General features: G+C 38.1%; 1 protein-coding gene across 2 annotated transcripts in view; it reads right to left on the reverse strand.

Moving 5' to 3' along the window:
* Positions 1-15,220, reverse strand: part of LOC117424151 (netrin-1) — an 80,700-nt gene that overhangs the window by 26,018 nt on the left and 39,462 nt on the right. For both annotated transcript variants that reach the window (XM_034040268.3, XM_058992322.1), the window contains exons 3-5: positions 9,807-9,995; positions 2,131-2,280; positions 274-327 (exon numbers count right to left, since the gene is read on the reverse strand). In XM_034040268.3, coding sequence (XP_033896159.1) covers positions 274-327; positions 2,131-2,280; positions 9,807-9,995 — 393 coding nt within the window. The remainder of the gene's footprint in view (positions 1-273; positions 328-2,130; positions 2,281-9,806; positions 9,996-15,220) is intronic.

The raw sequence follows: 15,220 nt of genomic DNA on the forward strand, positions 1-15,220 counted from the left end.
ACCCGATTTTCCGCAATGGGCAAATTTACTGTGAAAGGGGCAACTAGCCAGCAATGTACCCATAGGGGAAAAAATATATGCCATTGTCTTGACCTGGGAACACATACCGTGGACTATTTTATTGACAGCGCTAGATCTTAATGGTTTAATCCAGCTCTGTTCTGGATTCCCATTGTGTGTTGAATGATGGAGCCTTGTGGAGAATGGTAACCTGCAGTGTTTGTGCTGTGGCTACTCATACAGCAGAAAGATTCGAGAACTCTAGTGTCTTACCTGCAGGTTCCTCTGTGCTGCTGGCAGGGGTGGTGGGCAGAGCAACTGGAATCTCTAATTTGAGGGAAAGAAAATGTGAGCACACAGAAAGAGAAAAGAGAGATGTTAAAAAAAATGTTTTTAAAACTTCATGCTGTGCATGTGCCATATTCATAAAACATTAGCTCACCAGCTAATACATGTAGTAAAATGTACAAAGCATTTACCAGTGTGCCGATGTTTTATTGATAGTCTTATATGTTTTGCTATATGTACATTTATGCTTATATGGTACGTTGCCTATTATCCCATATTCTTACATTTAATAAATGTACAAAGAATTCTCCTTTGCTTCTCCGAGCTGGAGTGCGTTTTAAAGTGAGTGTCAAGGCTGGTTGACTGCGATTCCATTTATTATAATGGGAATTATATTCTATTGTTCCCTATTAAAACAAGTCTTTTTATTTCTGTTTCTTCTGGCATGTATTCGGTTTCTTCTCCAGGGATATCTTAGATGTTAATCTTCCCCATTTTCTCAGGTGTCTTGTTAGTTATGTCTACACAACGCAAACAAATTGGCCTGCAGTTTCAGCCAAAAGACTTGATTCTTTCAGCCCTTCCCCTTTATTGTATTGTCAGTGTCAGGAAGTTGACATGCATGGAGGAGCCCTTTCATCTCAACAGGAACAGGACTGCAACACATTATCACGCTGCTTTGTCAGACAGGACTGCGATGCAAGGTTAGGAGCACGGCAGGTAAGCAGACAGTAACAGGGAGGGAAGTAGCTACACCGGACAAAAAAAGAAATAACAGACACTGAGAGATCACAGGCCAGCATAGGTAGCTCATGCAAAGGTGAGGGTGTTTTAAAAAGAAAAGAATCAAGTCTTGTACTGAAGCTCAGGTGTTTGAGGTACCCCCGGACAGGAAGCCAGGTTGCAAATGCAAGCCCTAGACTGCACAATGCTTAAAGGCTGCATGCGAAGGAGCACAGGGAGAGGTGCATGCTTATTCCAAAGCCATCAAAAGGACAGCTTCCCAGAGGAAACATGCTTTGGGTGTATTTGTAACTCTGTTAAATTAACTAAGAATGTTTTTTTTTAGTTCATTAATTCAATTCAGCCCTATGTATTCTTCTAAAGAAAGTGAGCTGCCTGATATGATGGCATGGGTTATCTATAGGTTGAGTAGAGAGCGCTGCCAAGTCTGTGGTCGCCACTGCTTAATAAAATTGGAGAGCATTATTTCCCTAATATAAAAGGTCAGCTGACATATGTGATTATAATATCTTGTGTTTTATTGGATCTAGCGCTCATTGGCACACAGTTCTATTGGATCAAAGCTCTCAAGTTGTGTGCCAGGTGACATCATATCTCAAAGAGAAGGAACAATAAACAAACATCTTCTCATCTCGAATCTGCTTATATACATTTATTAAGTTTGGTAACATGAGTATGTCAAGCCAGATTTATCAAGTATGGTTTGAGTCTATACTGGTTGAAATCTAACTTGACCTGGAAAAGGTACTTCAAAAGTAAAATGTAACAATGTATCCAATAAAAATGTTAAATAGAAAACTAAATATCTTGAAGTTTGTACACCTACTCTCTCAACAAAGTCAAGTAAATAGGACTCCCCTACGAACAGTATATTATTTTTCCTTTTGTTTCTCACCATGTATCTATTTTGAAATGATCTGTAGTGTGTGTTAATAACACACGACCTCCATGACTGAACTGGCTTAGTTTTTCATCTTAGAGATACTCGTGTAACCCAACAAAAGCAGATCAATGCAGGCTGACTTCAAAGCACAAAACGAGATGCAAACGTGTATATGGTTTGCTGCTTGCTCTTAAAAGAAATGCTGTTCCACGTACTTATGCAGGGGGCAATGGGGGAACGGCTTTGCTGGTAGCCTTTAGCACATCGGTTGCATGTGATCCCGGTCACACCATCTTTACAGGGACATTGACCTGTGGTTTGGTTGCAGGTTTTGCCAGCTGCACCCACGGGATGACAATCGCATGCTGCGTGGAACAGACAAGAAAAGAGGTGTAAGAGAAATAGAAGCATCAACAAATACAATAGTGAAACAAGAGTCCAGAAAGGAGAGGGGGAGCTGGCCACAGTGTGACAGGACTTACTCACAACAGGAGGAGGCTTGACTAGAACAGGGAAAAAAAATCATCGTCAGCTGCAAAGATATCCAGCAGGGTTAGAACACTTACAGTGCGGAAGGCTCTATTGCAAGCATTTAGGCATCGCACATCACACTGTTATCAAAGATTATATATATATATATATATATATATATATATATATATATATATATATATATATATGGACAATACTATATGAAGAACATATAATATTTGCTTTTTGGACTTTTTTTTTAAATACTGTACAACAGGCAGTAACAAGTTATTTTCTGAACTGACACAAGCCATAACCATTCAGTATACTAATACTTCACAATATTGTTTAAAAAGCAGTGTCTATGTTTTGGCTATAAAGCTAACATTTCGTGAAATGTTGCTGTCCCATCCAAATAAGCATTACATATAGGATAACATATAATAGTTGGAAGATTGCATTTTTGGACAGACATGAATAGCTACATCCATAAATTAATGTGAAATCCTAAGTGATTTTTTTTTTCATTTTAGTATAAATGCAAGCATATGTTAAATAGCTGATGTGATCTCTGCAGTGTAAATGCAGCATCAAACTTAAAAACAAAGTGGAAACTGTAAAGATTTGTATGATATTGTTTTAATGATAAGACTATATACTGTATATATATACACACTGTATCTATATATATATTATATATATTATATACTATATATATATATATATATATATATATATATATATATATATATATATATATATATATATATATATAATTATTTTGCTTCAGAAGCAGTTTTAGTTTTGATGAAAAGGTCTATCTGTTTGACAGATACTGTGTGTCCCAATAATTGCGCAAAGCTGCCATAGAAAAGAATGTGTGTGCAATTGAGTTCCCGTATTTATCTTGCTGTATCAGCTTGCACTCAGTCCAGACAGACTTCATTACAATTAAACAGGGTGGAGGGGGTAGGGGCAGACACACCACACAGAAAGCACACAATTGAAAACAGCAACACTGAAAATAAAAATAAAATAAAAAATAAAAATACTACTTCATTTTGTCTTTGGGTTAATTTTGCCATTCATCTTCTGACCATGTTCTAAAAAAAGAATCCAGGAACTCTCCGGTCTAACTAATGTGTTGCCAGACTTTAAAGAAGTCCGTGCTACTACAGGGTGGTCACCCACAAATTTGAGTTTTGTTTTGTTTTGCTTTTCTAAATTGATGCAGCTGTCATTAGACTTCCACAGCCACTGTAAATGCAACGTCACAGCTGCCAAGGACAAATTCATTCAGGCCAATGGCTCAGATCTGTGTCTTGTCAGTTGTCACTTTTAAATCCTATAAGGGATCATTAAAGTTGTATGCAATGTCAAGGACTAACTGCCCATCTTGCTTCAGTTCCACAGGGCTTGCAAGCCCCAGCCACACAGAGCTGCAACCTATTTTGTGAAGAATGTCCTTTGAAGTTTTGAAAACATAAAAGAGCTATATAATTGTCAGCTTTAAGGTTTTGAATCCAAAAGGGGCTCCTAGTTTAAGAAGAACATGAATAAAAAGGATACCGAAAATATTAATCATGGTTGGGATTACATTTTAGTTATGGCATTCCTTTTTTTTTTTTGGAGCAACAAATAAATGTAAAGGGAATTATTCACTGTTTATTATTACTACTGCTTTAAAGCTTCGAAAAAAGATATCAGCATCAGCATTAAAGTTGAATCCTAGTCTGTGATATATTTATGTATTTTCAAAAGAACGATATTGAAATATATATTGTACTGTCTATGTTTGTGATACCAATAGGTGTACAATATGAAGTGCTCATTTGAAATTTAAACATGGCAAGCAGTCTACTTTTGTATTGTACTTTATTGCCTGTATTGTAACATACACTATTTCAAAGCCTAATTAATGCCCATGTACAGAATTGAAACTGTTTAAACAAGCCTTTAAACTAATGTGTCATTTCAAAAGGCCTGTCAGGTAAGTTACAATACACTTAAGAAAGTAAGCAGCGATAAACACCTTTGAGTAATAGCTGGGCAGGCTGCTTTAAACTTGCCAATAAATCAAGGTGTCGTGGAGCATGGGGAGTGAGGGGGAGGGTTGTGTTTATGAGCTCTGCTGCTAATTGGCTGATTGCAGCCGCTGCTGAGGCACTAGCCCAAAAGCCCGAAGGATTTAAAGTGGCTGTCCACTTAGCCCTTAAGTGGCCATACTTCAAAACCCAATTAGATCACAGCAGATATGAGAGCAGCAAATCTTATTCAGCCCCCTGCGCGTCTCGTTAATGAGAAATATTTACATGCTCACCACTTTGACTTGTGTTTATTGTTTAGTGCCTGCTGTTGGACGCCTTGAAGTTTTATGGTTTGTTTAAATTTGCATTAAATTGATTTGTTTCTCGTATGTACAGCTGATATTTACCGTACTTTGGTACCTAGAACAATCAAGTATTTCATAAATAACACGTTTAAATAATTGGGTAGATTAATGTCTTTCCAGTCGTTTATTTAATCCATTGTACCCTGGTTGGTCATGAAATAAAACAAATGCATTGCAGAGTAGTGAAGTCACTCATGTTGCCTTAGCCGCTAGGCTCCCTGCATCTTTACTGGCTTAGTTTAAAATAACTTGCTGAGCACATTCTTTCATCGTGGTGAAAAAAAGCAGTTGCTTTCATTTGTGTAATACTGAGGTTTATCTGTTCCTTGCACAGCTCTAGAAATGTGCTGAAAACACTCACTTCTTCATTTACTTTGTTTTCCCATTAGTTCAGATTAAGTTTGCATTTTTTTTTCTTTTATACATTTTCCCCAGTGAAGAGTCCCCAGTGAAGACTGGCTGCATCACACAACCAGGATTCAAACTTGTGATCTCTGGTTGTATGACACACCCTGCATACCGCTCAGCAGTGCTTTTACGAGGTGAGCCATTTGGGGATCCCCTTTAAGTTTGCATTTTTGAGGGCTGTAGTTTAAAAGGTTGCTAGATGAAGGAAGGGAAAAAAAGTACAGATTTTTTTTCCTTTACAAGGCTTCCCAAGGGAACTGATTCCAAAGGACTTTGGTTAGCTGCTCGTCTGTAGTGAATTGAGTGCCCAGTGAATGTGATATAAAAGGAAGGGAATTTGCACCAAAAAAGTTTGCCAAAAAGTTTGTAAAAAATTTGCATTTTTCTCCACGTAAAGCCCTTAGAGTTTGTTTTAAATCTTTAAAATCTTCGAACCTGTCTAATTGGGTAGCTGCTAGTCCTTTTTAATTCATAAAGTAAATGTAAACATGAACAACCCCCTTGAAAGATCAAACAAGCTGTGCCCCCCCCCCCCCACCCAGTGGTTCAGTCCCTAATGTATGTTTTATTATTTTCATATTCATACTTCCAATACCTGCTAAGTATGTATGTTAAAAATAAAGGCCTGTGCTTTGTTTTCAGTGATATATATATAGCAAGTCCCCATTTCAATTTGTTAAGCGCTACAAGTTCCAAGCTGGTCTTTTCATGAGCAAAGAGAGATTTTTCTTGCCATACGTATAACAGGCATTTGAGCAAATCAAAAAATATGTGTCATGGTAAATTGAAGACAGCAATAAAAAAAGGCTTATGTTCTGAAAATCAAAAACCAAAACACTGAAGTCATTAAGAAAACGATTTACAGTTCTGACCAGAATATGCTATTTACGGTTCATAAAATCCCACTGTGACAATGGGAGACATGGGGACCTGAAGAAGGGTAGAGCCTCAATCTATTAAAATATCCTCGTTTTCCGGCGAGCCCTTCTACTGTTTGCTAGGATTTTAGTAATACATTATATTTTATAGCAACAGGATGGCTTTAAATAAAAACTGAAATGGGCTTACTGTACTGAAGACAGCCAGCATGCCATTTTAGTAAAATTCCTGAACTTTTCATCTCAAGCCAATTCCTTATGAGATTACATTTTTTAAAACAAAACAAACAAAGTGATCCAACATTTGAGCTTAGGGCGCAATTCGATTGCTTACATTTGCTGGTAAAAAAAGATTTTTTGGGAAATTATAAGTTCATGCAATCGTGCAGATGTGGAGAAAGTATTGGTATAATCGAAACAAATGTGGTTTACCTTATAATTGAACTAAAATAGCTACTTGAATTGGACCCCCGTGGATAACGGTGCCTGGCGTAGTTCCTTTGAAGCGTCCCAGAGTTGTCTTGGGCTAGAGTTACCAGATTTACAAAACTCACAACCCGAGGCACAGATTAAAAACAGTTTTAAAACTATACAATGCTTTTGTTAAGAATACTTTTATAGTGCTTTTATCACTATTACTGTTTTCACATTAAAATAACTAAAAACCAACAACCTCCAATTACTGCACAGCCATTGTTCCTTCCCTGTCCAATTCATGGCCACTTTCACTTTCATGAACTGTATCTACATGTATTAATAATCTTTTGTTTATAGCATAATTTGTATTTAGAGTAGTAACCTATATGAAAAATATTATTCTGGAATAATATGATTGAAGATTGTTTACTCAACTAACTTAAGGACTGCTATCTCGTGCTATCTTGCAAGTTGGGACTTTAAGTTTTTGTGGGAAAATGTCAGCACACCAGGGCAGTTGGTGGGAAAAGGGGACGATCCCGGTCAAACCAGGATTTCTGGACACCCTACCTTGGGTTAATCTTACATTGCACATGTGAGTGACAGACTGTCGTTGAGAGGCGAGGTTCCACAGGTTGACTGTGTATGGTTGTTTGATAATTGGTGACTGAATGACAAGTTAAGAGGAGCTTTTCTATCTAAGCAAACGGTTTGCATTACAGGGACAGACCACCAAAAAGTCTAAGCAAGTATTGTTATAAAAATAAAAAGGTTATAATTTTACATAGTTGTTTTATAATAATAATAATAATAATAATAATAATAATAATAATAATAATAATAATAATAATAATAATAATAATTTATTCTGTTTCTAAAGTGCTAAAGTGCACTTTTTTCATCCATAGTCCCAACAGTTTTACTGCATAGCTTGGATAAGTATGCCATTAGATGTGGATAAATGAGTTTAAATACGTTTGCAGTTGTTTGTTCCTAGTCTCCAGTGCAGTTTTCATACAGAACGTTGTTTCATATAAAGCTTTATATGCGGTATAAATGTTTTAAACAAATTACGAGATCAAGAGCTCCTTGTCCCTTCTAATTCGTTGCCCAGACTGAATTCCAAATATAGTGCTGAAAAATGTTTTAATTGGCAAGAAAGTTGTAAGCGCATTCATGCTTCGTATCATTTGTCACCTTTTGGTAATAGCACTGGGTTCTGTATTGTAGCTCTGTTTTGTTGTAATCGAATACCACAGAAAAACTTGGACAATGTTTGCGTATAATTACAGTAGGGCTTTAACTCTGGCAAATTTCAGGATTAAATTTTACAAAACTGCTTAGGTAAGCTGCTGGATGTATAAATTATGATGAAATCTGTTTATACTTTCATTTAGTGTGAAGTAACACTGGATTCAGAGGAGTCATATTGAATTAAGAAAGGAAGTCCCAATCGCATAGAAAATTCAATTTTATTTTCCAGTTTCTACACTAATGCTTCTGTGCCATGCAAGGGGCACCCCTGGCTCCAGCATTGAGACTGTAGCCTAGACTGTGTGTGTGGAGGGTTATAAAAACACTGTAACCTTTTTATCATTTTACATTTTTATTCCTGTAAAAGCATCCAAGAACGGTTACAGTGGATGTTGCTATTGCCCAATGTAATGTAATATATGTGTGTGTGTGTGTGTGTGTGTGTGTGTGTGTGTGTGTGTGTGTGGGCATGTGTGCGTGTGCGTGTGTGTGTGGGCGTGTGTGCATGTGCGTGTGTGTGTGTGTGTGTGTGTGTGTGTGAAAGCAGTACAGTTCAGTTTACTTTGCAGTGTGGGGTTAGACAGTATTCCAAAATCTTTAATAACAGGGAATTACACTGAATTCCCAATTCACCAGGAAGCTCAGAAGTTCATTATTGAATGCCAAAAGAAAGAAAGAAACAAACAAAAAAAATACTTTCTAGTCACAAGGGTTCCTGTTTATTCTGGGAAATTTCAAAAGACCTTTTCTTCCCCCATTGTATATTTTCTAACAAGTTGTATAAAATAGAAGTTCTTCAAGCTGCAGGAAAAACAGCATCTGAACATGAGCTACTAGTTGCCTGTCACACATGAATTCGGCGGATGAATGGGTAAGTATGATGGCTGAGAGAATCAAGTCTTTTCATCATTTAACATGTGAAATGGAATGTGAAATGAATTTCTGGAGGATGAATGGCATATGACGATTGATGTCAACTTATTACACCACCTTGTTCAAGAGCAAATGGGTCAAGCAAGCGCGTCTGGAAAATGAAAACATTACCTCACGGGGTTCTCTTTTATTGTTTTCAAGATGTAGATTTAGTAAAAACAAACAGTAATCTTCCCATGGGAAAACAATGGCCAGCATCTTTGAACTTGCTCCCCCCCCATTCCCAGTCCCATCTGAAAAGATACCAATCTTGAAATAAAATATTATCCACTCCGATTATCAGGTCTAAAATTACCTATGGTCCCAGCACAGCATATATCTAAGAGTCTGCAGACTTCTGATGGGAATATGTATCAGAAACAGGCCTTAGTTTTAGGGGTCATCCCAGGTTTAGGGTAGATTTCTCCTTTATTTTGTTTGTTGAATTTTAATGAATTTAGCGCTCATTCAAAGAGCCAGATGGACAGCCAAGGGGCCATGTGCCTCAATCCATCCCCAGTGGTGTAAATTTGAATGTACTGGAATGCCACTAAAATATATATTTAGAATTATTATAAGAATTCACATTTTATTTGTATACTGAACTTCTAGTAAAACATATAATAGGTAATGCATTTGTCTGATTTCTACAAGTATTTTTATAAAGTGTCTTGTCAGAATGCTTTACTTTGTGTCAGTGGCTTTGTTTTTGGTTTGTCTTCGTCAGCACTTTAATTCTTCTTAAAGAAGTTCCTAATGTTCTTTTCATAGCATCAAGATGACTACTGACTGAATCAGACAGTTGTGCGGGAGATGTGAGTCATGTGACTTAGCAAGACTATCATGCAAGTTCTGGCTCGACTACACCACTGCTCATTCCTGAATGAAGCAAGCTGGGGGAGCTGTCCAGTCTCATAGCCTCATCCAATGCAACCCAACAGGCGCTAATGAAAACCAACTTGCGATCCTTCTTTGAAACTCTGAGATAAGTGACAAGAGTAATAAAAGCGACAGTTAACTCAAGTGATCTTCCAAAAAAAAGGAAGAAAAAAAGCCTGCAAACAAAGTTATGCAATAAAGATTAAAAGTGAAATTGAAATAAAGAAAATAAACAGTTCCACATCATGATGTAAAGAAGGTGGACGAGCTGTCCACATACCTTTGCATGCCTTCCTGTGGGAGATGGGTTTGGACATGTCCCGGTAGTAGCCCTCTTTGCAGTAGTGACAGTGCCGCCCAGCTGTGTTGTGACGGCAGTTCAGACAGACCCCGCCGCTCTTTCTCCCAGACAGTTTGTAAAGCTCCATGTTGAATCGGCACCTGCGGGCATGCAGGTTACAGTTGCATGCTGCCAATGAAAAACAACAACAACAACAACAAAAAAACACCTGATTAGGAATAGGAAAACCTAGAAATAAAACTATTCAGTCAGTACTACCACACTTGGACTGCTTGAAGATAAAGGACTGTTTCTTTACAATTAAATGATGCACACCATTTAAAAATAAAGTTAATACCTTAAATGAAGTCTCTTAAGACAATGTTATTACACTGTAATTGCATGTGTTGCTACATAATTATTGCATTGTAAAGACACAACGTCATGCGCAAGTGCAGTGTAGTTACAGAAGTTGCCAGCTACTGAATTAAATGTGTTGTTTCATTGTAACTACACAACCATGTGTGTAATTACTTTGTAATTACTTAATGTAACATGTTACAACATATTTAATTCTGCTAACCATCTTAAGGGAGTGCAAACCACATGTTATAAAATCAATTTTGTTCAGGAGGAAGGTGCAATGGGTAAAGGGGCTTGCAATGAAGCTGCTGTACTAGTTATAAGGATGTTCAGTGTCCAGAGAGGTCAATCCAGTCGTTCTTAAAAGCAGTGATAACATCTTCTAGAATAGCAAGGGTTGAATTGAACAACCAAATCTCTATATCTCCACAAACTAGGTCAACAGTGTGTGTGTGTGTGTGTGTGTGTGTGTGTGTGTGTGTGTGTGTGTGTGTGTTTGTGTGTGTGTGTTGACTTAATGGAAAAGTACACCAAACAGACATACATTAAGAATTCCAAACAAATCCCTCACATGCTCCAAAGACATATCACTGGTGTTTAATTACTGGATACAGTTGCTGCCTCTGAGTTTAATTAATGAGTTATGTTTATTCATGATCCATTGGCGTGGAGGCATGTTTGCCGTCATTAAAATACTCCTTGAAACAAATCAATAGGATGTTTGTGCATTATTCACTGCAGGCTCAGGGGTAAACTTATAGACCATGATTAAAAGGGCTGCTAGAAAAGGAGAAATGTAAACGCGTCTGTTAACAACGGCCGAATGTTTCTGTTTTAACAGATTTAAGAATACTGCTGTCAAGCTTGACAACTTTATTCAGTGTGGTCAGCGGTACCAGTAACATCGATCTTCCGCTCCTAACAGGCATTGTGTGCTTAAGGCACAACAGACTAGGCAAAACATCAATGGATAGTCTTGGAGACTGGTAATAATCTCAACCCAAACTTAAGGTGTTAACTTCATAACGGATTATGGTTTATATTAAAGGGTGCTAATTAAATATGCCTGTCTTTTTTCACTGTTATATATTTTGCTGGCAAAGAAAAACATATATCCCAAACATATTTTGGAATAATTTCATGTCTATGAATAATGCAAAACAATTACATCACCACCACACACGGTGTTCCATGTTCCAAGATTTCATAACTAAACAATAGGGGAATATAAGACACTAAATAATAATAATAAAAAAAGCCCCGGTCGTTATTTTGCAATTTGATTCACTTGGTCTCAAACCAAGCATTTAGGGGGCTGCTCATCTTTAAAGCCTCACTCTCAAATTCATTTGGTATCTTGTTATTGGAGAAGGTAACATCTGGCAACCCTTATTCTCCTCATGTAGCCTCACCACAATGCAAACTGCACCTGTCAGTACGACTGATCTGTTATACAGCAGAAGCATCCCAAGATACTCACATTGAGTAGATCACTTTTACTGAATAAGAGGCAGCAATCGAGCTCCACTCTGAGCTTGTGTGTGCTTAGGGAAGAAACTTGTCAGGCACCCAATGAGTCCAGATGTACACTTTAAGACTATACATGTACACCAAAAAAAGACTTCCATCTTTGAGATAACATGGGTGCTTCCAGTATATTGTAGTAGCCCATTGGTTAGTGCGTCTACCTGCAATGTGTCCAAAGTGCTACCCTGTACCTACTTTAAATGGCAACTGATGCAAAGGCATTTATATATCTATTTAAATATGATGCCCACTGCTATTCCTGCAGCTTCTCTGACATGCATTTTCATTTATCTAGCTTCATTGTATACCTCACATCCTTCTTTTTCATTAGGTGTGGTGAAACATCTCCTCATCCAAATTTTTTACTGTCAGTAAATGCAGACGGATAGGGGTGCTGGTAAGAGAAGCCCATATTTTTCCAAAATCCTGCCCCCTCCGCCCTTGAGACTGTTGTGATAAGCCCCTACAGATAAGGTCAGCCTGTTTGAAGCTGGGAGACAATGGCTTGTTCCATTGGCAGAGCCTGGGACCCGGAGCACTCCAACAACACAGTAACATGTTCTTAACACCTGTTGGGTGTTTCGTAACAGAGTGGCAGACGTACAGGATTCAGGGTGGATGCTTTTCAATGAGGATCCAGACAAAGGTGCAGAAGGTATTGAACTTGAACATGAAGCACGGGGTTACAAAAATATTCAAAAGATAACAGAGAACACTTCCTCCCTTTTCACTTGAATTTCACCTTTTCTTTAATATTATAACATATATTTAGTAAAATAGTACTTGGCCTTTCCATTGAAATACACTGACATTGGGGGATGCGATATGATACCAGGATTACAATTTTAATTATGGCACCATTATCCTTATAGTGGCTCTTTATAAAAAATAAATGATAATAATTAAAAAAGTACCATATTACAAAATAATAATTTTATGCAGTTACGGTTAAATAATTGCAATCAGATATTATACTGTAGTTCGTTTTAAAAGCCGCTATAATGCAATATGCAATGAAACGCTTGGTAAATGCTCCGTCCAGGGTGTCTGAGTATATAATATACCCCAAAAGTCCCTAATGTGCCCAGCGATCACTATCAAGGATCTGACCTCTGTGGGGCTCTGCATGTTATGTGGCACAAGCCTGTGTATGTGTGTGTGTGTGGAAGGTAGGTGTTAAACTGTGATCTGAGATAACAAACTCCAATACTGTGAAACTCAGTCTCTCTGCTGAAACACTTCATTTGCTCAGCAAATGGGCTAATGTGATGATTACATCCTGGGGCTGGCTCTGACCCCAAAGGCAGGACCCAACAGGGAGACCTAATCTGTCAAGCTGTGGTTTGTGTTTCAGAATAGCTGAGAGCGACAGTGCAACTATCCATATGGGGAAAGACATACAATGGGATTTAAAAGCTTAATACTGTTAACATGACAGAAACAGGGGACGTTCTAACACGTTGGGTTCAATTCGATTGAACTAAACAGGGACAGACTTAACGCTGCATTCTAGCAAAAATCAAACAAATAGAAGGGCACGGGAGTCTCTTCACTGTATTTCTGTCTGAAAACAATATGTTAAACGCCACAAGAGAGGGTCCTGCTTGAATGAATTGATATCGTAGCAGTATTTAAATCCACCATCACACTTACATCCACAGATGAACTGAATAGAGTTCTCCGCGTTTATATTTAAACCAAACATTAACATGCATATTATTATCATTTAAAAAAGGGGTTTTGGATGTTTGGATGTTTAAGAGATGACAATGGTATATTCTTATATAAAAGGTTTACATACTATAATATAGGATATGTTTTTGTATGGAAAAGGACTAAGGAGTATCAGGTTCCTTTATATTTTGGGAATGAGGGGCTGCTCCTATTACTTCTATTATTTTCTTACTATTCCCTGTGATGAACGTACATTATCTCCAAAAAAACATTCCCATCCCAGAATTCTGCATTCAGTCTTTCTGAATGACCCCCTATCTTATCTCAAGCAGACAGCGCTTGGTAGCTATCCTAATTAACAAGCTAACTTTCCTGGAGTGGAGATGGTCAATGTACTGATAAGGTTGATTGAAACCTCCTCTTAGCACACTCCGCACAGCACAAAGCCTCCATTTCCAACAGTTGCTAAGATTTAACAAGACACATAAAAACCTCAGCTTTCACAGCAGTTGTGGTGACGTTAAGCGACTTGTATTGGTTATTAATCTTCCTTAATCCTGGTAAACGCTCAGCTGAAGTCAATTATCACTGTCTGCAGGCACAAGTATTTTAGTGCTGGCCAACAATTCACTCCTGACAGGCTAACAAGTTGCAGAGTTAGAGGCATGGGTCTTATCTCATAGCACCAAGCACAGTGTAAGCACATATGGGAGGAAATAACCCTTCCTCGTAGAATGAATTGCACTACCCCTTCTTTCAGTATGCTTCGGTAGGCTTGGATTTTGCAGCTAGTCTTGTTGCACATTGTATTAGCTTATAAAATGTCGTACTGTCATGCCGAGGTATAGGATGACAAAGTTTAGGAAAGCAAATGTAGAGAATAAAAATAGTAAAGCAAAGACAAGCTTGGTAAATAACTGAAAAACATACCATAGAAAACCACATGCTTAAATGCGTAGTATCTGCAAGGAAACAGCATGATAAACTGTACAATTACTGTGACAATTTACCATGTTAAACATTTATAAGAGAACGGTACAGGTCAATACAATTCTGGCTTGGCTAAATCTCCCTAACCGTGACCAGGCTTCAATTCCCTGGTCTCTGCAAATTAGATGTTTCATCAGCAGATCTAACCTACCTAAATATCTTCAAATAAATAAAATAAACAGAAATGCAATACGCTGACATCCAGTCTGAGAGGTCCCTGGAAGTAATGAGATTAGCTAAAATGCCCCTTGGACAGCGTAAGAAACATTCCCTGTCCCCGCATTATTTTCATTCCAGACTGTAAAACAAGGGGGTGTCAAGTGTCACATTTCAAACAGTTAACACAGCAACTGGGGCTCCCTTTTCATCAGCTTTGGGTAGTGAGTCAACACCTTTAGGTATTCCAAACCTGCTCTCCTGACAGACTACGCAGCGTATGCAAAGCATGCAGCAAAGAAAAGGACACCTCAAGCCCTGAGAGAAAGGACTAAAGTCAGCAGAACATCGCTACGCCTCCTTGAAGTGAACCGTAGCACACCTGTCAAAGTCTGTTGTCTCTTTTGGTACCTTCGGACACTCCAGGAATGGGGGTGGAGATACACAAGCTCCCGAATGCCACAGGGCAGGGTAAATACTTTAGGGGTTTATTTAGTCCCACAGTTCAGTGGCCCAGTTCCAGCTGGGTCTGACCCTGTTTGGTATAAAGAGGATGGCAGTTGTCCTGTGGCATAATTCGTAACAATTTCATTTTTAAGTGCGGTAGCCGAGGGGTCACAGCCCGATGTGCGTTTCACTTGCTAAGTTACAGTAGGTTCATCTTGTGATTACTCCCCAGAATTTATACAACTTCTTCTTCTTTT

Source organism: Acipenser ruthenus, chromosome 19 (genome assembly GCF_902713425.1).
Source record: "Acipenser ruthenus chromosome 19, fAciRut3.2 maternal haplotype, whole genome shotgun sequence".
Taxonomy (NCBI): domain Eukaryota; kingdom Metazoa; phylum Chordata; class Actinopteri; order Acipenseriformes; family Acipenseridae; genus Acipenser; species Acipenser ruthenus.